This window comes from Protomyctophum parallelum (assembly GCF_964188405.1).
Source record: "Protomyctophum parallelum genome assembly, chromosome: 14".
NCBI classification, from domain to species: Eukaryota; Metazoa; Chordata; class Actinopteri; order Myctophiformes; family Myctophidae; genus Protomyctophum; species Protomyctophum parallelum.
Window position 1 is genome coordinate 24,771,317 of NC_139709.1, and position 25,981 is coordinate 24,797,297.

The window sequence follows — 25,981 nt, forward strand, 5'->3', positions numbered from 1 at the left end:
CGCACGCACGCACGTACGCACGCACGTGCGTGTAAGGTCAAATTCGCTATAGGTGAGGGATACCATATAATTATGGTAGGATCAAAATGTGTCCTGCAAAACCTGGTTTATAAAGTCACGACGTGGCACGTTGTTAGCTATAGCTGTACAAAGTGTACATCGGGCTATATTCCCAGGGTGCAATGGAGCACAAATAAAGGCGTTAAATAAGCTTGAAGCCGCGATGGCGGGAAGACGGGCGGCTGAAGGGGGACCAGAGCCTCTCCCCCAGTCTCCCTCAGGTTATCCTTCCTCCCACAGCTTCACAGGGTGAGGTGATAATGCTAGCTGATGGGTGTGTGGGTGTTGATAATGCTGGCTGATAGGTGTGTGGGTGTTTGCTAGCAGCCAGAGAGCCACACTGCTACAATTATAGAACAGATGACTCAGACATATAGCCCATACTGCAGTAACACCAGCACTGGACATCTAAGAGAACCACTGGATGTGATATGACATAAATATGTGTAATAAACGAATAGAGTAAAAATGATAAAACGATAATATCTGAAAAAAAAAAAAAGGAAAAACAATGTGATGCCTGCTCTGAGAAAATGTGCAAAATTATTGCAAGAATAAAATAAAAGGTTCGCATAATAACCAATTTAACCCATTTAGACCTGATTTAAAAACATTCACTTTGAAAGAATATATACTCAAAGATTTGCGCCACATTTTTACGAAATTTAAAAAATAGCAGACCTACACTCGGTGAGCTTGTAGATCTGCTATTCTTCAATAGCTAAATTATAACATAATGTTTAAAACACTAAAAGGGGTTCCCGCCCAAAATGGGTTAAGGTCTTAAAATACAGTATAACATTTTACATATGACTCTCTTCCCTCTGGAGTCTGAAAACTCACCTCTTCAAACGCCATCTTAGCCCGTAGCACTTGCCGTAGCACTTGCACTAGCCTCGACGACCTTCCAGGCGTATGCATAGGCTTAGACATGTAGACATATAGCACTCTAGCATATACTCATAGTTTCAGTGTTAGACGATGTTAGGTTCTCAGGTTGCTTAATATGCTCCTTGATGACTGATTACAGTATGTATAGTATTTGATGTATTACCATGTGTTGTTCTTGCTTACTGTAAAATCGCTCTGGATTAAGAGCATTTGCAAAATGCCTAAATTGTAAAATTGTAATTGTAGAGATACTGCATGAGTACGTACTGCCATCTGCTAGTTTAACTGTGTCTGTCTAGTAGTGTACATGTTGAAGAATATGTGCGTACCCTGGCTGAGATAACTCTGCAAATCCTTTCATTTTTCGAATGATGTTCCCCCACTGACAGTAGATTGCTTTATTATGCAAGAACGGTGGCGGGCGGGCAGACAGACATGAAGAGTGAACGTGCTTGTGTTATTTGCATTTATCATTTGATTTAAAATGTGTGCTCCGGCAGACACAGACATATATTGAAGTCAAGGACAAAAGAATACTTCATGTAGAGGCTTGTTGACTGTCTGGGACTGGTACCAAGTGATAATAATGAGCTTGGCCTGTTGTTCTCAATGTGTTATGTTCCATTATGGGTTGGAGTGCTAACACAGCTATTCGTTTTGATGAGAATACATTCACGGTTATTGCAAAATGTTGTCAGGAAGTTATAATGTTATCTTAGGGACTGTTTATTTTTGAAAGGCAGCCTTTTCTGTACGAAATAATCTAGCTTGCACAAAATTAATTTCACCCACTGATTTACACCTGTAAACCTGTGATGTGAAAATAAAACAAATTCTGATTCAAGGCCTACATGGATGGAAAGAGACGGTGTATAGTATAATATGTACTCACACTTTCCCATCCTCCACTTGAACCCCAATGGAGGCGAACTTTGACGGGTCCTCAGGGTCGTCCTCTGGTCCGTCCACCTGCAGCGGACAATCACCACTAATCACCACTGATTACAGCTATTAGAATGCACTGGTTGTCTGGTTCCCAAACATTTGTGGGTCACGGACCAATTTTTATGACGACTCAAGTGAAAATACCATCATTTCTTTCTACATTTACAAAAATACATACCGGTATTTCAAAATATATTTTTCTAATAATTGTTTTTTAAATACACCAAAGTTTGGTGTCCAAATCGAAAAAAAGGGAAGTAGAGTGTTCTTCCGGGTGCTTCAAAACGCCACTGACTTCCATTGAAATGAAGAGCGGGGGGCGGGGCAGCCGGGGCTGTCGCTCTATGCCACTCTATCCTTTATAACTATGTGTTAGTTAACACAATAATACACTTGAGGCTGTGACCTATTCGAGACATAATATTGTTGATTCTAGGTTGATTCTAAAAACGCTGTCTAAATCCTGACCTAAGTTTTCTGGAAAAACATCAAATATTTATAGGCTATAGCAGCATAATTATTTTTTCATTTTTGAATACTGTACTGTACAGAACCGTTCCCGTACAGAAGGGAAGGGTTACAAAAAGGGGTTCCCGCCTAAAATGGGATAAAGCACGACTAAATTGAAATGGTGTAATTATAATATCCAGTGAAAAGATTACCTGCACTCTCTTGAGCAGTTTCTTATATTCTTTGTCTTTCAATTAGACTGTAAGAGACCTCACCTGACCTCAAAACTCCCCTTGAGTTGAGCATGTCTTCTCCTAAGAAACCTGATCTGGTAGAGTTGTCTTGCAAATATAATTACCACCACAAGAGGGCAGGGCAAAGCAAGAAATCCACATACCAAATCTCCTCTCTCCTCTCCTCTCCTCTCCTCTCCTCTCCTCTCCTCTCCTCTCCTCTCCTCTCCTCTCCTCTCCTCTCCTCTCCTCTCCTCTCCTCTCCTCTCCTCTCCTCTCCTCTCCTCTCCTCTCCTCTCCTCTCCTCTCCTCTCCTCTCCTCTCCTCTCCTCTCCTCTCCTCTCCTCTCCTCTCCTCTCCTCTCCTCTCCTCTCCTCTCCTCTCCTCTCCTCTCCTCTCCTCTCCTCTCCTCTCTGTACCTACCTGGATGCCTATGGAGAGACATTTGCCCTGCCTGAGTGCTTCCTTCCTGGGATCACAGTGTGTTTCTGGTCTGTACGGGTCCCTAATCAGGCCGTCCACCTGTGCTGGCCTGTACGGGTCCATCATCAGGCTGTCCACCTGTGCTGGTCTGTACGGGTCCGCTGGTCTATAGGGGTCCCTCATCAGGCTGTCCGTCTGTTGTTGTGCTCTGTACTGGTCCCTGAGGCCGTCCACCTGTGGCGGTCTGTACTGCTCCCTCATCAGGACGTCCCCCTGATGTGCTCTGTACTGGTCCCTGAGGCCCGGCTCCCCCTGCGATGGTCTGCAGAGAGCCATGGCGGCTGGTGTGCTGACAGTGATGCTGCTGTTAAGGACATGCTGGCTGGCCGGCCCATGGATCTGGAAGGGGAAAAGGACAGTGACAAACATTAGACTACATGGCTGGCCGGCCCATGGACCTGGAAGGGGGTAAGGACACTGACAAACATTAGACTACATGCTGGAGGTTTTAAACCTCTGTACACATTGAGGGAAACAGACCTGGGTTGCAACTGTACTTACTTGGTCTGCTGTTGTTTCCTTCTCTAGACCAAATCTCTTAGCCAGATATAGCAGATCTACAAGCTCACAGTGCGTTGGCGTTGCGACGGGTTGTGAGATGTTAGATCTGATATTTTCACTCTCTTCAAAAACAAAAACAGCATGTGCTTTTGTGTGACGCTGTAGTATAGTAGGGCCTTATTTTTCGAAAAAACACAACGAAGAAGCATCGCACTCACGTACAGACATGTACGTGAGTGCTGCTAGAGGGCATGCGCATGCAAGTGATAATGGCAAATCGAGTGGCAAAGTGAGCTTAACATTGTTTAACGTTGCTAAATGCAATCAGATAGGACTTTTCTGTTTGGATATATATGGGCTGTCAAGGCCAGAAAGTAGTTTTTGCCACTCAGTAGACGTTCCCGCATAACTTCCTGGTAAGATGATGATGACACGCGCATACCCTCTATTGGTCGTTTTAGACCTAGTTTTATGTACTGGGGGATTCGGAGTCCTTGGGAGATGTAATCTGTTTTCTCCAGAAAGAGTACCTAACAGCACATCCAATTAATCGCCAAACCAAAATAAATGTATTGCACAATAAAAACATTTGATCAGCTCAAGAGGTGTCATGTCCTGTTTCTGCCCGACAGCAACACATTGGGGTTTAAGGGGTAGCCTATCCTATCTTTGCCACCTCATATTTCTTTCCGGGTGAACACACTGACCTGTGCGTTGGCAGCCTCGATGGCTGCTGTCAAAGCCTTCATGCTGTCAATGCTCTCCGTAGAGTTACTGAGCCCTGATTGGATGGTCATGTCTCCTCTTGGTCCCTCCCCTTCCATGTAGGCATCCTGATTGGTTTGAGAGAGAGAGTGGTAAGACGTAAGGCAGCAGCAAAAAGAGATTGTTGTGTCACATTTTGTGGAGATAAGCTCTTGAGATCTTTGGCGTTTTGTCCTTTTGACAGATAATGTACATAGCAGTGGTTCTCAAACCTTTTCAAGTCAAGGACCCCCAAATTGTATTTGGCTGCCAAACCCCATCAGAAAATGGTTTGTGCCAGCCAGGGACTACCAGAATTAAGAGAAGATTTGTGTTTAAAAATATCTACTACTACTAAATGTAGTGTCAATTTGTTGAATTTGATTCTGCCTGGTCAAAATAGGTATTCTGTGATCTGACATTTCTTTCTGATTCACTGTTCTGACTCTGCTCATGTTGCTATAGCTATAAAGCTAATGAAATGTGTTTTTAAATAATAGATTTTGGATAATGTCCCAGATTTAACCTCAACTGATAGCGGCAAAGACACTATCTAGAACCAGCCCAATATATTCCAGTATTAAAAGTTATAGATAATGGTTGTTATAATTAATCTGCATGCAACATTCTAATTACAGAAGATTGCAGTTAAGACTTAATCGCATTTTTCTTAATACACCTTCGCACATCAATACAGCTTACTAGAACACTGTCAACCTTTTTTTATAAACATATCATTTTCTATCTCAAGAAATTGGCATTTAATTACAGAGATAGAACGCACCAGACTCTTGCGTCAAGGACTGGGTTTTAACAGCTGTAGTGAAACTGTTAGTAGGCGTCAAGTGGGCGCTTCAAAACCTGTTGAAGCATCTTCCAGGGCTCGGTTCTATTTCCGAGCATCGACACAGGCCGCAGACCACCAAAATACATATGTATATTGGCACCACAACAGTGACGAGTATAAAACTTGCACTGTGTATAGAGCACCGAAGTCCTGGCGTAACTCGCTCATCCCTTCGATTCCCCTGGTTCGCGGAAGTAATTTCTCTATGGAGAATAACATGGGGTGATCTTAATATCGTCTACTATAAGCGTTGTCGTCCAAAAATAAACAAGCTGTCTCGGCGTTATTGTCAGGGAGGTGTTTCTGTATCGTTTGTGACAGTCAGTCACTCATATATGATACAGTCTGCTTCTAGTGAAAATGTAACGAATTCAGTAGCAGTAACATTAGCGTTTTCTCTCAGTCAGTTGATTCTTCATATCCATATGAGTGAAGCGGCCGGGATGACATGTTTATTTTTCAAACACAGTTCTTATATGAGGCGATCTAAAATCCCCCTATGGGGATTACAATGCAAATAAAAAGTACACGAACCTGTGCATTTGCGTATTGAATATTGCATTTGCATATTGACGTCAGACTTCGGTGCTCTATAGTGTTTATGTCTTACACATCCTGAAACGTAATATGGTTTGTCTGTGAAACTCCTGTAGTTCTGTCTGTCTTGCCACATACTATAGCTCGTGACAGCAGCACTTTAAACTATGGATATGGAGAATGACAATACAAAAGTGCTCTGTTCTATATGATGGCAAACTAATTTAAATTTAAATAGACATTGTTTATTGTTTATTATGGATCCCCATTAGTCCTCAGACTACTCTTCCTGAGGTATAACCACTCATACTTCACAATCAAATTAAAAGTTAAAACATAATACAATGGAATTCTGCCATTACATAGTTGTGATGCTTTAAATTCTCACCCCTCAAGTGACAGCTTTCTTTTCTACTAGACTGTGTGTTTCTATGTATGTACTTTGCTATGTGAGCAACTAGTCTGTGGGTAACCTGGACTTCTAGAGTTTGAGACATAACTGGAACTTGTCACATGCCGAAAATAGCCGATTACAAGCTCACAACACGTCACGTCTGTGGCGTGTTGTGAGCTTGTAGGTCAATGTACAAATCAGGCTTTAGACTTCATCCCTGGACTCTTGGTTAGGTATAATGTACCTGAGCAGACTCAGTGCTGCTCTGGGCAGTGATGGAGATAATGTACCTGAGCAGACTCTGTGCTGCTCTGAGCAGTGATGGAGATAATGTACCTGAGCAGACTCAGTGCTGCTCTGGGCAGTGATGGAGATAATGTACCTGAGCAGACTCTGTGCTGCTCTGAGCAGTGATGGAGATGTAGGGTTAGGTATAATGTACCTGAGCAGACTCAGTGCTGCTCTGGGCAGTGATGGAGATGTAGGGTTAGGTATAATGTACCTGCGCAGACTCAGTGCTGCTCTGGGCAGTGATGGAGATAATGTACCTGAGCAGACTCAGTGCTGCTCTGGGCAGTGATGGAGATGTAGGGTTAGGTATAATGTACCTGAGCAGACTCAGTGCTGCTCTGGGCAGTGATGGAGATGTAGGGTTAGGTAAATGTACCTGAGCAGACTCAGTGCTGCTCTGGGCAGTGATGGAGATGTAGGGTTAGGTATAATGTACCTGAGCAGACTCAGTGCTGCTCTGGGCAGTGATGGAGATAATGTACCTGAGCAGACTCTGTGCTGCTCTGGGCAGTGATGGAGATGTAGGGTTAGGTATAATGTACCTGAGCAGACTCTGTGCTGCTCTGGGCAGTGATGGAGATGTAGGGTTAGGTATAATGTACCTGAGCAGACGCAGTGCTGCTCTGGGCAGTGATGGAGATGTAGGGTTAGGTATAATGTACCTGAGCAGACTCAGTGCTGCTCTGGGCAGTGATGGAGATGTAGGGTTTGGAGGCAGTGGAGCAGGTGGAGGTCCTGGGAGGCACGGGTGGAGGAGCTGTCTTCTTATAGGTGGTGATGCAGGACGACACTATGGAAGAGAGGAGAGGAGAGGAGAGTCATGCATTTGTTTTGATTTGTATGACTATGAGCAGAGATGAGGAGAGCTACTGTATCCATGGTTCATCGTTGGTGATATCCACCAGGTTTTGAAGCAATCTGTATCTGACTGTCTTTCAGCAAGGCTGGACTGGGACAAAATATTTGACAGTGACATTTACAGTAATTGCCTATCAAATCAAGTATAGCCTGCCCTGCATTGTGCAGGTACAGTATATCCAGTATGTATGCAGGCTAGGCATATACTGAGACCATATGTAGAATCGGCCTGAAGTCTAAATGGGTTACGATGATCAGGCTTGTCAGAGCAACTCAAACGCAGCACCGCATGAGGTGTAGACTGTGTGATCGCATGTGGAAGCACATGTAAACACGGAGCATGATTGTACTTAAGCTGGCAACAGACAAACGGTTCTGATGTCAGGGAAGACAAAACACGCTATTTACTGTAGAGACGCGTTTACATTATCTAGAAGTCTCAGCTTGTCTTGGTTTTAGTTATTTTATTAAATTATATATGATGATATTTTTATCAAAATTTTAGTTCACGCACGCACGGACGGACGGACGGACGGACGGACGGACGGACGGCAAAACATACTCTCTCCCCATGCCTTTGGCCTGGTGGGGACAATTATACAAACTTTAACATGATTTGACTGGTTATACGGTGTAATCCCTAAGTGTTGCCCCTGGACCCTCAGTCCTCCAGGGGGACCTCTAGCCCTCCAGGGACCAAGGCAAGCAGTACTGTAACATCACACCCTTCATACAGCCATGAAAGACGGAATTATTACACATTACCAGTGGGTTGTGCGTATGCGTGTGTGTGTGTGTGTGTGTGTGTGTGTGTGTGTGTGTGTGTGTGTGTGTGTGTATGCGTGCGTGCATGCGTGCGTGCAGCAGCTGTCATCATGGCACACAGAGTGTAACAATGAGAGATGGACCCATATGCTCTCAAGAGTTAAATTAACATGGAGGATTTTTTGTTTCTTCTGCGATGAGCCTCTTAATTCATTTCTGTTGCATTTATTGTTCTCATACTGGGAATTAAATTTCAATAAACAAGGCTGAGCATCAATTTACTTTAATGGATTTTGATTTGACGTCTCACAGCGGACAGCGCCGGAGATTAGGGAGTTGGGGGGGGGGATAATTAGTCCATGGTACGTACTCCAATTCATTTTGAAAGCACTGGTTCCCAACATTGGGCCCTGGGACCCCCAGGGGTACTGTAGGTAGGGGGTTCCAGGGGGTCCTCGGGTAAATGCTTCATAGTTGAGAACCGAATGGACCGGTACTTACTTACGTGTCTTGCCAGTATTAATTGATTGCCCGAGTCTCGTGGTAGGAGTTCTGGTCTGGTTTTAGTGAATATTAAGTAGTTCCGGTCATTTGGTGGGGGGCACTGGGTTGGGGGCCACACACTAAAAATAAATTAATCCACAAAACTAGCGTCATTTGTATTGTTGACCTATTTCTACTACATAGCACAACTTTCATTCAAATGTGACCCCTCTGTCACTTTGTTTTGTGCTGCTGCTGCTGCTGCTGGCATAGTGACACTGAAGGGGTCAACTATATTAATGGCAAGTATTTCCAAAATCTGAACTAACCTTTTAACTCTCAGAGGTAAATGAACACTGAGGATTTCACATTGTAGATTGATTGGGGTCCCATCCCATGGATTAGATTAGACGCCTGTATCAAATGGTGGTCTGTGGCCTAATGCATACAAACTGGGGGTTGTTGGTAAATGCAGGTGAATATTAATCACTGATTTAAAGCATGTCTGCCCTGTTAGATAACATGTTGACAGCGTGTTCAGGTTCACATTTTCCATTCATCCACAACGTTCCTTATTGAAAATCTATTTTCATGTCAAGGACCCAAAATGATAGGTATTTGGTGGCAGACCCAATACAATACTTTGTCCCATACAAGATTTGTCCAAATGTTTCAAAATCATTCCAAATGTTTCACATTTTACACGGTGAGCTTGTAGATTGTCTATTTTCAAAATGTATAGGGGGTTAAAGTGTTTGAACTGATTTTGATGGGAAAGTAACACATTTGGCTGGGGACCCCCTGGGACCACCTTAAGGTCCCCTGGGGGTCCTCAGACCTCACTTTGCTGTCCAGTACACATAGCCACCGGCTTTAAAACATCTGAACGCAGACGTGAAATGTCACTTATTCACGCTTGTGTGTTCCTGTACGGAATGTAGTAGCCGCAGGATGATGTAGCTCGCTTACATATCAGCAGCTAAATATCAATATGCTGCTGGGAAGATAAACAACACGCACGCACTCACACAGACACACACACGCACGCACGCACGCACGCACGCAGACATAGTTATGGTCTTGGCCAACATGTAAAGTCTGATCGTGGCTTTGGCTTGACCTGTTTTGTGCAAGCCATTTAGATTTTATATAACTCCAGTTAATCAGCAGGTTAATCAGTTTTGGCCTCACAACATCACAGGTTGGAACTGGAACCATGTGGCTTTGTCAAAAGGCAAACCTTCTGGGCAATACAAATACATTGTTGTTGTTTGTTTTTCAGTACAAAAGTAAATGGGTTTCAGTTTCCCAGCATGCATGGACCTCGATATAGTATACGTATGTGTAATAGTACTCTACTGTATATCCAGTCTACAGGTGCATCGTTAATCCACACAGCAATGCATGGCGACTCTAATGAGTTCACACTAGCAGCAAAACAGGAATTAATAAAACATTAGTACCCTTAATGTAAACTTTGCTGTCATGGAGAAACATGTAGCCATAAGGGACCTGTAACTCTCTTAATTAAGATGGATTTTACGGTGCAGAACTTTTGGATAATCCCTCCCCTATGGCTATGTTGATTAAACCACTAAGCCCACCATCAGGCATCAGGAGACATGGATTCCATTGATATGATAGGCATGCTAGTGGTTCAACCTGTTTGACAGATGTTTTTAAAACTGTGTTCTACTACACTACACTGTAGCATCATCCGCAGAACAAATCCATTACAGAGCAAAGACCAACTTTACGATGCTGCGAACATCTGAGGCTCAGAGGCTGGTGTTTTGTTTCTCCACAACTTCACAAGACCCTGCCAAGGTGCAGGCTTGATAAGAGCAGGATCAGATCAGATTACACTACAGATTACGCTAATCGTGTTTGCTAATAAATAACACAAGTATACAGTACTTTGAAAAGACACAGTCAAGTTTTCTACCTGAAAAACACTTCAAAGTGATTTGTCTCCCGGCCCGTGGGATACACAGAACTGTCTCCCCGCCTGTGGGATACACAGAACTGTATACAGACTGCAGCATCAGCTGCACGTTGCCTCGGGCAGTGGTGGAAAGTTAACTTTACTTGAGTATTAAAACATGTTATACTTCACTACATCTCAGAGCACGTATTGTACTTTTCACTCCACTATAATTATTTGACAGTTCAGCTGTAGTTAGTACTACAGTTATTTACAGATTTAGATTATTATTATTATTATTATTTAAGATATTTTTTTGCGGCTTACGCCTTTATTGATTTTTTAAGGGATAGAAAGTGCCCAGGCCGTAGCGTAACGGTCTGGGCACCGGACTGGTGATCCAGTCGCGGTGTGCCGCGGGTTCGACTCCCGGACCCGACACGGCCTTTACCGCATGTCATCCCCCCATCTCTCTCCCGTTTCCTGTCAGCCTACTTTCTATCCCTTAAAAAATCAATAAAGGCGTAAGCCGCAAAAAAAAAATCTAAAAAAAAAAAAAAAGAAAGTAGGCTGACAGGAAACGGGAGAGAGATGGGGGGATGACATGCAGTAAAGGCCGTGTCGGGTCCGGGAGTCGAACCCGCGGCACACCGCGACTGGATCACCAGTCCGGTGCCCAGACTGTTACGCTACGGCCTGGGCCCAGATTTAGATTATTATTACAAGACGTACATTAACCAATCAAGCTGCACTAGACCGGTCTACTCTGGAACGAGTCAGGCACATACATGGAAATCCCGTATGGCCATCACTGGCCTCGGGGCTAAGCAACATGTCCTCTGGCCTGCGTGAGGACGCAAGTTAACAGGAGACCAGCAAGTCTTCCAACATTCTAACGCCGAATGAATATACTCCATCATACAAGGGTGAAAATAGCAGATCTACAAGCTGACGTGTTGTGAGCTTGCGCAGATCGGTCATATTCGGTGCGTAACACCATTGTGAGACTATACATCAGGCACAATGAGCTCCATTGCAACATGGACCCATTTTTTCGTTCAGCTTTTCAGGAAGAAAGAAAAAGGAAACAAACACAGAGGGAATAGTGATGGGGAAAGGCAGGGGGCGAGGGCTGATATCTGCTGCATGCTCACATCTCTGACACTTTCACAGTATCCCCCACTCCTCGTCTTTCCCTGCTTTCTTTCCTCTCTCATCTGCTTTCGCTCCACTCTCCTGAGCTGTCAAATTTCTAAACGTTTCAGCATAATCTTCTCGTCAGTTTTTGGATGGGGTCAGGGCTCCTCAATGCCGCCTTTCTGCCGCATCAGCGTGAAACGTGCTGAGGCTTTTGGCAGAGGCCATTTTGAAAAGTGAGCAACACGGGCCACTGAAGTCACACATGGCTGCTTTTCTGTCAGTCAGCCAGTCTTCCCGAGGTTCTAACACAAGTGATTCTGAAACATTTCCATGTCAATGGTCATGTATTTGGCCACCGACCCACACCTGAAAATATTTTGTGCCAGGGAGTCCCATTTGACAACACAAGATTTAATTTGTGTTATCAAAAACCTCTCGAGACGTTTAGAAAATAGCAGATCTATTTTCAAATAGCCAATGTATGTAGCTATTAAGCTATTTTGCTATTTATTTAATGCATTTATTTATTGTTTTGACATTTTGTACTTCTACACCACTACATCTCAGATAGGTAAAATCGTTAAAACGAAAGAAAGCAGCAAATTAAAAAAAATAATTTTGTGAAAATATTTATTTCAGAAAACTGGAGGATTTCGAAGATTTTTTTTAAATTTCGAAGTCAGGCCTAAATGGGTTAAGTTTTCTCTCACCTTGGCGGTGGTTACACGGTATACCTGCAGCCACTGGTATTCATCAAAGTGTTTCATAATAACACTACAAAATAACAGTGTGAAACGCAAACAACCCGCCTGCATCTGAATGCCAGCAGGCACTCCCGAGTCCTGCGGTAGCTTTGGGCCTGGCTCAGACAAAGTGTTATCCCTTCATTCCAGCTCACCAGCAGTGTGGGACCGCATATACAATGCGGTATAATCTGGTCCAATGGTCCAATTGAAATGTGAAATGGATTCCAACAAACGAGTGAGTTTACACATCAGCATGCATAGAGTTTTCCTCTCAGTATAGTCATTGCTTTGGCGTATATTATGGCCTTGATGTGCTCTTTCTTTGCACCCTGCTGAACTGTTATAGCAGTGGTTCCCAGGCTTTTTCATGTCACCCCCAAATTGACCCTTATTAACCTGCGGACCCCCATTTGAAAAGATGCGGCAGGGACCCCCCATAAGAGAAGATTTTTACGGCTCTAGCAGTGATTCTCAATCTCAACCCGTTTAATTTCAAGGACATTTTAGTTTTAATTTGTTGACGAAATGTCAATATATTTAGTCATAGTTGTCGGCTTCAAAGCTTAGTATTTATTTCGTTTTTGTCAGTGAAAACACTGGTGCGAGGTCACCCAGGGCTCTCTATTTGCTCCGTTCCTTTTTATCAGCTTGTGGAAGTTGCGGAGCTGATCTACATTTACTAACAACCTTATGATTTGGTTTTGGCTTTTTGCCTTCATTGATAATTATTAGTGAGGACAAACAGGAAAGTGGAAGGGAGAGAAGGGGAGAGACATGCAGCAAAGGTCATCATGAACGGGACTCGAACACGCGACACGCTGTCAGGCTAGAGCCTATAATGTGGCATGCGCCTGGACCACTTGGCCAGCGGGCTCCCCACAACCGTAAAGATTACCATAACCACGACCGTAGTGGACACTTTCATGATTTGCTACCGCTATATAAACCAATGGCTGGGAGCTTACCCATAAAACCAATTAATGGCATAAAAACCCATACGCAACGTGATGGAGTCAGGTTAAGTCTATTTATAACCTGAACAGATCGACTCATTGTATTACTTGAGTGCCATCTATGCTATTGCTGAACTCTGCTGTATGTAGCTTCTAGATGTGTTATTTTCACTGGATGTTTGGCCCCAGAAGAGGGGCAATAGGGTTCATGTGGTTAATAAATTTACTTTTTTACTACACTCAGTGGTTTTGATCACAAGCGGTATGAAACAAAACATGCAGAAGTGGAGTTCCGTATATATTTAGATAAGCTTTGGCTGCTAGGCTGAAATGTTGAATAGCGTGAGGTGAGATTGCCTACTTTGTGGACTTGCTTCATCGCTGAACACTGGGCCCCCCGTCTAGACCAGCTGCCACCCTGCCTGAAAGCATTTGTGATGTGCTCTATCATTTTCAGTGGGATATCACCATGGCTCATTTGTGGATAAATTAGGTTTGATGTAGAGCCCTAGCCTCTCTATTCCGGGGCGAACATTCATTGAAAATAGCAGATCTACACTGGGGGGGGGGGGGGGGGGGTGGCAGTGGCTCAGGAGGGAGAGCGTTCCAGGTTCGATCCCCGGCTGCTGCAAGACACTGAACCCCAAACTTCTCCCGATGAGCAGGTTGGCACCCTGCATGGTTTCCTTCGCCACCGGTGTGTGAATGTGAAATACAATGTAAAGCCCTTTATAAATGCAGTCCATTCCATTCATATTTACAAACTCAAAATGCTTCGCAACGCAATATGCTGTGAGCTTCAGCTATTGTTATATTCCTCGCGTTACACTGCATTAAAACACAACAGTCAGCAACCTAACTTTGACAACATAACATAGAGTTCACTGTGTTGGTGTGTTCTCAAGCAAGTTTCAAGTCTCTGTAAGTTGTAACAGAAAATTGTCAACAGCAATGTAAAGAATAGAGAATATGATTTCTACACACAATACAGTGAGCTAAACAACATGCAAAAACATACAGTCCTTTTACAGTACAGAGAGTTTGAGAGTGAAATCAACATTGGACTTGATTCATGGACCAACAACTGTTATCTAAAAGGCTAGAACCCCCTCTCTTTAATGCAGTGAAATCTCTAACTTGGTAATTAATTGTTCAGAGAATGTTGTTCTGTCTCACTTTCTCCACAGTTCTGGCAAATGAAACCACACAATGCTTTAAAAGAAAGTCCCATAATTAAAAGTGCAGTGTGTTTTCCCTCTCCGTCTCTCTCAGCGCTAGAAGCTGATGTATGTTTGTGCAGCCTGTCATTCACTCAGGCAGATGGTGCCATTAGGAGGGGGTAGAGAACTAGAGCTTATGAGGTGTCCTCTCAATGTCACGCAGTCGCTGAGTACATTACTGTACCGGCAAAACACACACATACCTGTACAGTTAGCTTGTGTACAGGAATATGTGTAGACGTACAGGAATATGTGTAGGTTTTTAGAGACAATGATACTGTACATAACATACTGTACAGATATTCTTATATACAGGCACATGCGCGTGCGTGCACACACATCCAAGGTGCTTTACGTAGATTGTGCATTACATTCACCCATTCACACACACATTCATACACCGATGGCAGCGTAAACCATGCAAGGCACCAACCAGCACATCAGGAGCAATTAGGGGTTCAGTGTCAAGGACACTTCGACACTAACTCTGGGGGAGCCCGGGTTCGAACTGGCGACCTTGCGGTTACCATCCAGCCACTCTACCCCTGAGCCACCGACACCCACCCCTCCCCCCCAGTCAGTGAGACATCTGAATCGTTTTCATACGAATGGCATCAGTGGCCCCTCTCTCTCTCTCTCTCTCTCTCTCTCTCTCTCTCTCTCTCTCCATTCGTGGCCATCCTGGCTACCTGCCAGCAGCTCGCCAGGCCTGCGCCAAAGAGCATCATCGGTGTCAGGCATTCACAGCACTCTGCCACCTCAGTGTGTCTGTGGCCACAAGGCCACTGACAGCCAGTTGGCATGCATCGCTTTGACCCTCCAACTACCTACTGCACTGTCTGTGGTCACAAGGCCACTGACAGCCAGTTGGCATGCATCGCTTTGACCCTCCAACTACCTACTGCACTGTCTGTGGTCACAAGGCCACTGACAGCCAGTTGGCATGCATCGCTTTGACCCTCCAACTACCTACTGCACTGTCTGTGGTCACAAGGCCACTGACAGCCAGTTGGCATGCATCGCTTTGACCCTCCAACTACCTACTGCACTCGCTGGTCTAGCCAACAGCACGCGATGACAACAAAGAGGATGTTGTACCATCGTCATTTAAAGCCGGGTTATGTCAGTACTGTATATCCACGGTCCCCCAAAGTGGGGTCCTTGAGGGAGTTCCAGGGGGTCCCCTGCAGCTAAATGATAGTTTGTAACCAAATGGACACTTATGGGTCTGTAACTCTGAGAGTGTACAACAGGTCTGTTTGGTTCCACTTCCACTCTCAGAGTTAAATGAACATTGATTTTACGATATAAATTGGGGTCCCAGAGATAAAAACAAAATGCCATTATATGGGGTGTCCGTAGCCTAATTCATGTCAAACTGGGGGGTCCTTGAAATTAAATGGGTTTTGAAAAATGTATGTTTCTTCCTTGGCCTAGTGGGGACATGCGCACAAAGTTTCACGCCATTTGGAAGCCGCGTTCATGATCTGCCGCATTTTGTACAAAACGTGCCACTCCTGCAAACTCTGGAAGCCCTTAGCCAATCATGATGGAAAATGAAAGATCACATGACTATAGAGATAATGTGGACCAATGTGCGTGATGTTTGGATAAAATATGTAGGTGTAATATTCAAAAAACACACTCGTGTGAAGTGAGGCGTACCTTTGTTTGCTTTTGTACGTCACTGGGGGCTGCTTAAAACAAACATAAAAGGTCCATAGACTCCATAGACTGCCACATGATGTCACGTCTGAAAGCCATTGGAGGGGACTCTCTCTCTCTCTCTCTCTCTCTCTCTCTCTCTGACTGTCTCTGTCTATTGCGATGGTGTTTCTCTCACTCACTCTCTCTTGCTCATTAAACCAAATGGCCTCATTATGCCTCGGCTGTCACACTGGTCTCCTCTGGTGTCAGGGACAAGGACTTTGACTGAGCACCACGATGACATTTCAAACATTAACATGCACCAAACAACCGTGATGAATTGACCCCTAATGAATTGCTCCGTCAACAACAAGCGACGCAAATTGTTCAGTTTGAAAGTACAGCTGCTTCAATGTTCCTGTTATAGAACAAGGCACCCGAATGTTACAAGTACTTTATGCCATTGTTTATTCTTCTGACTACACATGCGTCATGTCCTAGTGTGAGCCAACAGGGGAAGGGGATCAACGTCACAGGATTCTCTGCTTGACCCCACAAACACTCGGATGTGTGTCTCAAAGAATATCATTATAGAGGGTATGCGAGTGACATCATCATCAAACCAGGAAGTTATGCAGGAATGCCTACTGAGTGGCTAAAAACTACTTTCTGGCCTTGACAGCCCATACATCCAAACAGAAAAGTCATATCTAATTGCATTAAACAACATTAAACAATGTTAAACTCACTTTTCCTGTCACTTTGCCATGCACTCGATTTGCCACTCACTTTATGCATGCACATACCCTCTATTGGCAGAAAGTTTTGAATATTTGGCGGTCCCGTTTTAAGTTTTCACAAGATCGGTGGTTGTTGCACTACAATACTTCACCATAATGTTGAGCTATGACGGGGGGAAAAAAAGTACATTCCCCAATGCAATTCCAGTGGAAAGCTGTGTTGTTTTCACCATAGACATATAAAGGTAGACGCCTCTTCCGGCTCTGGGGCGTCTGTATCTTGAGGGAAGGCAACATGGAGGCGAGCTTTCCCCAGATTCCTTACGAAGCAAAGCAGAAGCTTGCCAAGCTTCCGGGTACGTAACAGAAGGGGTATCAGAAGCGCGACTACCTCTTTCCCAGCAGCACTTGCTTTGGCAATGTAAAACAGAAGTCCCGGAAAAGTCGTGCTGTGATTGGCTTCTTCAACTTCCCCTCCCCACTGAAGACAGATCGCTCCAATGAACTGCAGCGACCAATCAAGCATCTATATTTTGTAATATCTATGCTTTTAGTTTTCACCTCATGAAGGAATGGCGGATTCGGCCACGCCTCGAATTACCCGTACAAGTTCGCTATTCAAAATTTACTTGAGACAAAATTAGAAAGTATTCAATACTCATTATGTAAAATGTCCCAAATGGGAAAATCAACTAAATCAAATTCTATAAAATAACTATAGGCCTAAATAAAGTCTTTAAATAACTGTAGTAGAGTAAAAGTATAATATTTGCTTCTGAGATGTAGTGAAGTAGAAGGAAAATGACAGAAAATTGGAATCGATGTAAAGTAAAAATTAAAATGGTACTCAAGCACAGTACTAAATGTACTTTACACCACAGTACAGTGAATATACATTCCCAGCCAGACAAATGCTGTGAATGTATAGACCAGCTATTTTCAAATGGCAGAAAATTATATTTAAGGTTGAAGTGGTTACTGTATGTAATAATTTTGTAATAATAATAAAGATCTACAAAGTAACATCGTGAAATTGTCATATACACTAGGATGGATTAGCTTTTGTTGAGCTGCAAATTCAGTACCACTTAACCCTCTGTAGGAGCCAAACAGTTTCTATAATTTGAGAACGTGTTTAGGCAAACAGCGTCAGTGTGGTCAAATAAACATCTTATTTTGGAGTGCCGCTTTTTCCTACTTAGTTGGTTTATGAGTTAAGTTATTCTCAAAGCTCACCCACTGCCTTAAAGGGATAGTTCAGATTTTTTTAACTTATGTTGTATGAAATACTTGCCATTAATATAGTGGTTGCTACTGTATTAATTGATTGCCCGAGTCCCATGGTGGGAGTTCTGCTCTGGTCAATTTGAAGTAGTTCCGGTCATTTTGTGAGGGCACAGGGGCCACGCAGTAAAAGTAAATTAATCCACAAAACTACCGTAATTTGTATTGTTGACCTATTTCTAAAATATTAGCACGACTTTCGTTCAACTTTGACCCCTCTATCACATGGAACTATTTTTGGGGTGTAGTGATATGGACATAAAAAACATAGTTCCGTGTGATAGAGGGGTAAAAAAAAAAAGAAAGTTGCACTAATATTTTAGAAATAGGTCAACAATACAAATGACGTTAGTTTTGTGGATTACTTTACTTTTACTGCGTGGCCCCCAGTGCCCCCCACAAAATGACCGGAACTACTTGATATTTCACCAAAACCAGAGCAGAACTCCCACCATGGGACTCGGGCAATCAATTAATACAGTTGCAACCACTATATTAATGGCAAGTATTTCATACAACTTAAGTTAAAAAAAATCTGAACTATCCCTTTAACCAAAGGCGGTTTCCAGAGGAAGCGCACCTGCTTTTCTTTCTTTACATGGTTTATATTTGTATTTGAGCACTGGATTGGATTATTGGACCTATAATAGATAGAATAGATGTAGGCACTGTGTTGGTGGGGAGTGAGTGTCTCTGTGGGCGGCCTCCAGCGGCCTTAAGTACTCAACCGATCACCTGATGGCTGGTTTGACCGTGGGTTAGGCTGAGCTGGGAGAGGTAGATTTTGTTGACCGTGGGGGTAGGGTGAGCTGGGAGAGGTAGATTTTGTTGACCGTGGGGGTAGGGTGAGCTGGGAGAGGTAGATTTTGTTGACCGTGGGGGTAGGGTGAGCTGGGAGAGGTTTGATTTTCTTCCAAATGTTTGCACGGTCATTAGTAAATTGGCATTCGTATCACAACTAGGTTTGGATGTTCATTTATTGATTCATTGATTCACGAAGCTACTCACTAGCAATCCCGTTTAGAGAGGATGCAGACATGGTTTATGTGTATGCATGTATGTGTTTCCTAATTACTGGATATAGTATAAAAATACTGTTTCCAAAGAATAAAATTGAAATAGGCAGTCTAGAATCATATCATCTTCCAAAACCATTCCTATTGCACACCTTAAATAATGACTTCATAGCCTACTGTAAGGCTGTCCCCGAACATTCGGGGTTCGAACGTTCGCTCGTTAGGGTTGGCACTCGAATCTTAATTAATGGGCTTGAACCATTCGAAAATATATCTCGGCGAGAATGCGATATGCATAATAAGAGCACTATGTTCATGTTGTGTTTACATGTTACATGTTTAGATGTTATTAATAATCAGCGGGGCACAAAACCGGTGCGTCACTGCGCACCGGTTTCAGTGGTAGAGCAAATGTCCTCCTGCTGCTTAACGACTAGCCTACAAATACACTGTCTGTGAGCATCTTTTATCTTTTGCATCTGCCCGTGTGTGTTAGCCTACTGTGAGATAGTGAAAAGAAAAAGTTGTGAGGGAACAATTTATCGCATTACATTGATTCCAAAATACAGTAAACAAGCACGCACGCATGCAAGTCTGCGCGCACGCACACACACACGCACGCACGCACGCACGCACGCACGCACGCACGCAGGATACAGATCACGGACACAGGAAGCATCGCCTGATTCGCCTCATCCATATATGGCGACTGCCAATTATCACAAACACTGAACAGAATTTAACCAATGCCTTAGCTCTTGGCTTGGACATTAAAGCAATCTGCAGGCCTCTCACAGCTAATTAATGGACATTACAGAGGCTTCCAAATATGATCACAAGCTTGTAACCAAGCTGTATAACAGGCTCTTTCACTCACACACACGTACACACAAACATGCAAGCACGCACACGTACACAACTACACACAAACACGCAAGCACACACTGTCTACTCCTACACTCTCTCTGAGTGCTTTCTAGTACAGGTTTTAACAGCTGCTAATAAAATATTGAGTGTTTTTATTATCCATATAGTGAAAGTGGAATGTTTTATTTTAATAGCCTACTGTAGATCTCTGGTAGGGAGCTAGTTAGGACCAACACCTACCGGGGCCTGGGTGGTGGAAGAAGTAAAAGTACCAATACTACAATGCAGAAATACTACAATTTACTTGAGTAAAAGTGCAAAAGTATTGTCATCATGACGTATTTAAGTACTCATTATGCAAAAATGTAAAATATCATTTGAAAATGGCAGATCTACAAACTCCCAACGTGTTGTGTCACGCCGCTTTGTGAGCTATATTTAAAATCTACAAAGTAAACAGTGAGTAAAGTTGTCCAATAATTGTGGTGTAGTGCTATATTTTCCTCTTGAGACGTAATGGAGTAGAAGTGAAAGTATTGAATACTTCAGTAAAGTGAAAATACATCACAATTTGTACTTAAGTACAGTACTTGAGTAATATGTACTTAGTTACTTTCCACCACTGGCTTTAAAGTAACTCCTGTGGCATGTTACATATGGATAATGTGCCTCCTGCATAATGTCTTTTTCATTTCACTTCTACAAGCGGACCAACGCGAGCTGTTCCGTTCACTGGACATTCACAGTCCCTTGTCTAGCGCCTATAATGGCCACCCATCTGGAAACATCTGGCTTTAGCAACGTGATGTCTACTGTGTGTGTGTCTGCTTCTAACAGTGAACACAGAAGTATTCACATGTTTACTATACTATACTACACCTACACCTACACCTACACCTACACCTACACCTACACCTACACCTACACCTACACCTACACCTACACCTACACCTACACCTACACCACACCACACCACACCACACCATACCGTGACTGCCGGGGTTGTTTAATTACCTTTGGAGCATGACTTTAATCCATGAAAAAAGACAAAGAGCAAAGCGTGCTAAGATCGTCTATACCCCCTCGTTTGCATTGGAGTCAGTTTCCCAGAAGCCCTTGCAAGCCGGCGGTTGGTTGATTTCCGGCTACGTCATCATAACGCATTCGTCTCATCACAATGTCCGCGACAAAACCAGATTTTCATAATAACCATCTAATAACGTGTGTGTGTGTGTGTGTATGTGTGTGTGTGTGTGTGTGTGTGTGTGTGCGCGTGTGTGTGTGTGTGTATGTGTGTGTGTTCTGCCCCCTTGGATAACTATGTACAATTCCCCAGAGCAGTGACAGATGTAGGTCGCCTTCTCTAGAGACTTTAATAATAAAATCCAACTATAATAATCAAACAGACTTCACACACACACACACACACACACACACACACACACACACACACACACACACACACACACACACACACACACACACACACACAGGCCCTGCAGCAGCAGCTGCCTTGTCCAGTGTTCTGAATGGCGAGATGAAGCTTTATAGAAAAATCTTAAATGGCATTTATGCTGAGAGAGAGAGAGACAGAACGAGATAGACACACACACATGTGCAGTGTATTTTAATGTTCATGTAAATCCACACAAACATCATTTTAACACTTTTAATAGCTTGAGGATCGCTTACTCCCAGCTTTCATATCAACACTCAAAATTACACTTTAAAATAATAGAGATTTTTGCTTCGAAAATACAAGAAAATATCACTCAGACTACCCTGCTACATTGTTTGACCCTGTGAAATGTGAAACGGCAGCACTGTAATCTAGACGATTAATCTACAAGACAGTAGTTGTGCTGTAGCGAATCAGCGGTAATACAGAGAACATTCTAAAATGAGATTAAAATTTGCCTTGATCCCTGTTGCACCAATGGCCTACATTGCCTTCAAGAAACTCCCAGATTTCCTCTATCAAGCTGCATGGAGCCTGCACGCACGCACGCACGCACGCACACACACACACACACACACACACACACACACAATGCACGCACCGCACGCACACACATACACATACACACACACACACACACACTGCTGCTTATGGCAGTCCATCGATGTCGATGATGACGTTGCTCCAAATAAAGTTTATGGGATGATTATTGTTGTGTCTGTCGTCTGTGCATAGCCTGGTGGCTGCTCAGACCAATGCGTGATCCGCATATTTTGTCACAGGAGGGGCAGGGGAAGGCAGCAGCGGTGGTCGGTGGACCCCTAGCACGCTGGTGCCGCTGTGCACGCCGCTGTGCTCTCCTCTCTGTGAACTTCTCCTGAAGGTGAGCGATTCCCTGGTGGCAGGTAGAGCTCCAGGTGTGGCGATCAACAGCCAGGGACTCCAGCGCTGGTGGTCTGATGTCACACTTCTTCAGGAGGGTTTTGATGTGGTCCTTGTACCTCTTTGTTGGACCTCCGGCAGCCCTTTGACCGGCTTGAAGCTGGCCATACAGGATCTGTCGGGGTAGGCGATGGGCTGGCATACGGATCACATGCCCGACCCATCTGAGGTGTTTTTGGCCAAGGAGTGCTGTAATGCTGGGTGTGTTGGTCCGGTCATATATTTCCGTGTATGGCACCCTGTCGGCCCAGGTCAGACCCAGGATCCTTTGGAGGCAGAATATATGGAAAGCCTCTAGACAGTTTATGTGCCTCTGGTAGGGTGTCCAGGTTTCGGAGCTGTAGAGCAGTGTGGAGAGGCAGACTGCCTTGTACACAGCTGCTTTAGTGGAGATGGTGAGGTTCCTGTTCTGAAAAACCCTGGACCTTAGCCTACCAAAGGCAGTAGAGGCCAGGCTGATGCGTGCCTGGACGTCGTCCTCTATGGTGCAGGATGGTGACAGAGTGCTACCGAGGTAGGTGAAGTGAGGGACGATGGCTAATGAGTGCCCGTCGAGGGTGAAGATAGGCGTGTTTGGCTGGGGGGTGAAATGCTGCACGAGTATTTGTGTTTTTTTATGTTTATCTGGAGACCAATGGCACTGTATATGGAGGCGACCACATTTAGTGCACGCTGAAGGGATTCCGGTGTGTGAGCAAGTAGAGCACAGTCATTGGCGTACTGTAGCTCCAAGATGTGCTGGGTGGTGACTTTGGTAGTGGCTTGGAGGCGACGGATGTTAAAAAGGTTACCATCCAGCCTGTATTGTATATGTATCCCATCCGTGGGGTCCAGGTGTTTATGGGACAGGAGGGTGACAGTGGAGATGAATACATTAAATATGGTTGGGGCTAGGACACACCCTTGCTTGACCCCCACATCCACACTGAAAAAAGGGGATTGTTGGCCACCGTTGCTCACACATGCCTTCATACCATTATGTAGCTGCCGCAGGAGGTTGCAGAACTTTGCTGGTACACCTAACTTCCCCAGTATTTCCCACAGTAGGTCCCGATTGACGGTGTCGAAGGCCTTGGACAGATCTATGAAAGCCAGGTACAGGTCTTTGCAGTGTTCTCTGCACTTCTCCTGCACCTGTCTGGCAACAAATATCATGTCCGCCGTACTACGGTCTCGTCTTGACACACACACACACACACACACACACACACACACACACACACACACACACACACACACACACACACACACACACACACACACACACACACACACACAGACACACACACACACACACACACACACACACACACACACACACACACACACACACACACACACACACACACACACACACACACACACAAACAAAGTGTTGCCATTCATTCTTCCGCCACGCATGCACGGTTGCACGCACGCATCTTCCTCTAAACCCCCCCTGTATTTACAGGCATACAGAAGATTTCTGCACAAAACCTATTACTGGTCCAAATGTACATTCATGCCTACCAATAAATCTTTCTTCCGGCATTTGTCTTTTCTATCAGTATAGCATCAGTGAGAGAGAGAGAGACGGGAAAGGTGGACAGTTGTTACATGTCCAATTTCACACCATGAAAGGCAACCAGGAATATCTAACGGCAGATGAAAAACGCCATCACGCTGCAATATGGACAGATCTACAAACTTAAAATGCGGCGGAACACACTGCATGACAATTTGTAGATCAGCGCAAGCGCTCTCGCGATTAAAATGTATGAATTAAATATAGTCGACCATCATGTGTAATGAAAAAAAGTGTATCAGAGCATTATTGATCACTGAGGGGATTCTGTCCTTTAGACAAACCCTCCACTACATCGGAATTGAAAACGGCACAATGGACACAGCTTTCATCCATACTGTATCCTCATCAAGGTCAGACTTCTTCATGCGATGTGGTCAAATCAAAATTATACATTATTAGCGTGTCATTGGAGTTGGCGCAAAAGCCAAAATTGTAAAAACAGCAAACACGCCGTGGGTCGGGACTTAATAATTCTTTCTTTTTTAACTAATCTACTGTCAAGGATGAGTTTGGAGGAGTTTTTCCCCATGGCCCAGGACTGCCAGGGACGACTTTGGATGAGTTTTTAGGCTTTTATAGAATTATCGCCGTATTCATCACTAGCTGCCTTGTGCGTAATTAACGGGTAGTGGGTGGGTAGTGCCAAGCGATATCGCAGGACGGAAGACAGGAGGACCCCATAATATCCCCATATTCCCCACCAACCTGTGCTACTCTGGATGGTTCTGACGGTGGTGGCGGTGGTGCGTGGGGGGGATGCCGGCAGCAGGAGCAGGGGGGTCCCTCCTTCGCCCTCCGCCTCGTCCGCGCAGCCCTGGTCAATGGCTCGCACGTAGCTGTGGCTGCGCATGCGGAAGCAGCCCGGCGGCATGGGCAGGGTGTTCATGGACGAGTCCATGGCCTGCGACTGCAGCTGATGCGACTGCATCTGCGACTGCAGCTGATGCGACTGCATCTGCGACTGCATCTGGGACTGCATCTGGGACTGCATCTGGGACTGCATCTGCGACTGCATCTGCGACTGCATCTGCGACTGCATCTCACTGTACACCTGCTCACACACCTGCTCTAATTGTCCGTTGACCTCCACCTCACTCACCTGGAGAGGAGGAGGAGAAGGTATAGATAGGGTGACAGGAGAGGAGTGGTGAGGGGAGGGGAGGAGAGGAGGAGGAGGAGAAGGTATAGATATGGGTGACAGGAGAGGAGTGGTGAGGGGAGGAGAGGAGAGGAGGAGAAGGTATAGATAGGGTGACAGGAGAGGAGTGGTGAGGGGAGGAGAGGAGAGGAGGAGGAGAAGGTATAGATAGGGTGACAGGAGAGGAGTGGTGAGGGGAGGAGAGGAGAGGAGGAGGAGAAGGTATAGATAGGGTGACAGGAGAGGAGTGGTGAGGGGAGGAGAGGAGAGGAGGAGGAGAAGGTATAGATAGGGTGACAGGAGAGGAGTGGTGAGGGGAGGAGAGGAGAGGAGAGGAGGAGGAGAAGGTATAGATAGGGTGACAGGAGAGGAGTGGTGAGGAGAGGAGAGGAGAGGAGGAGGAGAAGGTATAGATAGGGTGACAGGAGAGGAGTGGTGAGGGGAGGAGAACAGAGGAGGAGGAGAAGGTATAGATAGGGTGACAGGAGAGGAGTGGTGAGGGGAGGAGAGGAGAGGAGGAGGAGAAGGTATAGATAGGGTGACAGGAGAGGAGTGGTGAGGGGAGGAGAGGAGAGGAGGAGGAGAAGGTATAGATAGGGTGACAGGAGAGGAGTGGTGAGGGGAGGAGAGGAGAGGAGGAGGAGAAGGTATAGATAGGGTGACAGGAGAGGAGTGGTGAGGGGAGGAGAGGAGAGGAGGAGGAGAAGGTATAGATAGGGTGACAGGAGAGGAGTGGTGAGGGGAGGAGAACAGAGGAGGAGGAGAAGGTATAGATAGGGTGACAGGAGAGGAGTGGTGAGGGGAGGGGAGGAGAGGAGGAGGAGAAGGTATAGATAGGGTGACAGGAGAGGAGTGG

The 25,981-nt window shown here is 44.8% G+C and overlaps 1 protein-coding gene across 1 annotated transcript in view; it reads right to left on the reverse strand.

The window, feature by feature from the left end:
• Nucleotides 1-25,981, reverse strand: part of dlgap1a (discs, large homolog-associated protein 1a) — a gene marked incomplete at both ends in the record, with an annotated part of 62,805 nt that overhangs the window by 8,505 nt on the left and 28,319 nt on the right. The window contains 6 exons of the mRNA XM_083782692.1: nucleotides 1,844-1,920; nucleotides 3,003-3,401; nucleotides 4,271-4,396; nucleotides 6,588-6,608; nucleotides 7,039-7,166; nucleotides 24,693-25,086. Coding sequence (XP_083638818.1) covers nucleotides 1,844-1,920; nucleotides 3,003-3,401; nucleotides 4,271-4,396; nucleotides 6,588-6,608; nucleotides 7,039-7,166; nucleotides 24,693-25,086 — 1,145 coding nt within the window. The remainder of the gene's footprint in view (nucleotides 1-1,843; nucleotides 1,921-3,002; nucleotides 3,402-4,270; nucleotides 4,397-6,587; nucleotides 6,609-7,038; nucleotides 7,167-24,692; nucleotides 25,087-25,981) is intronic.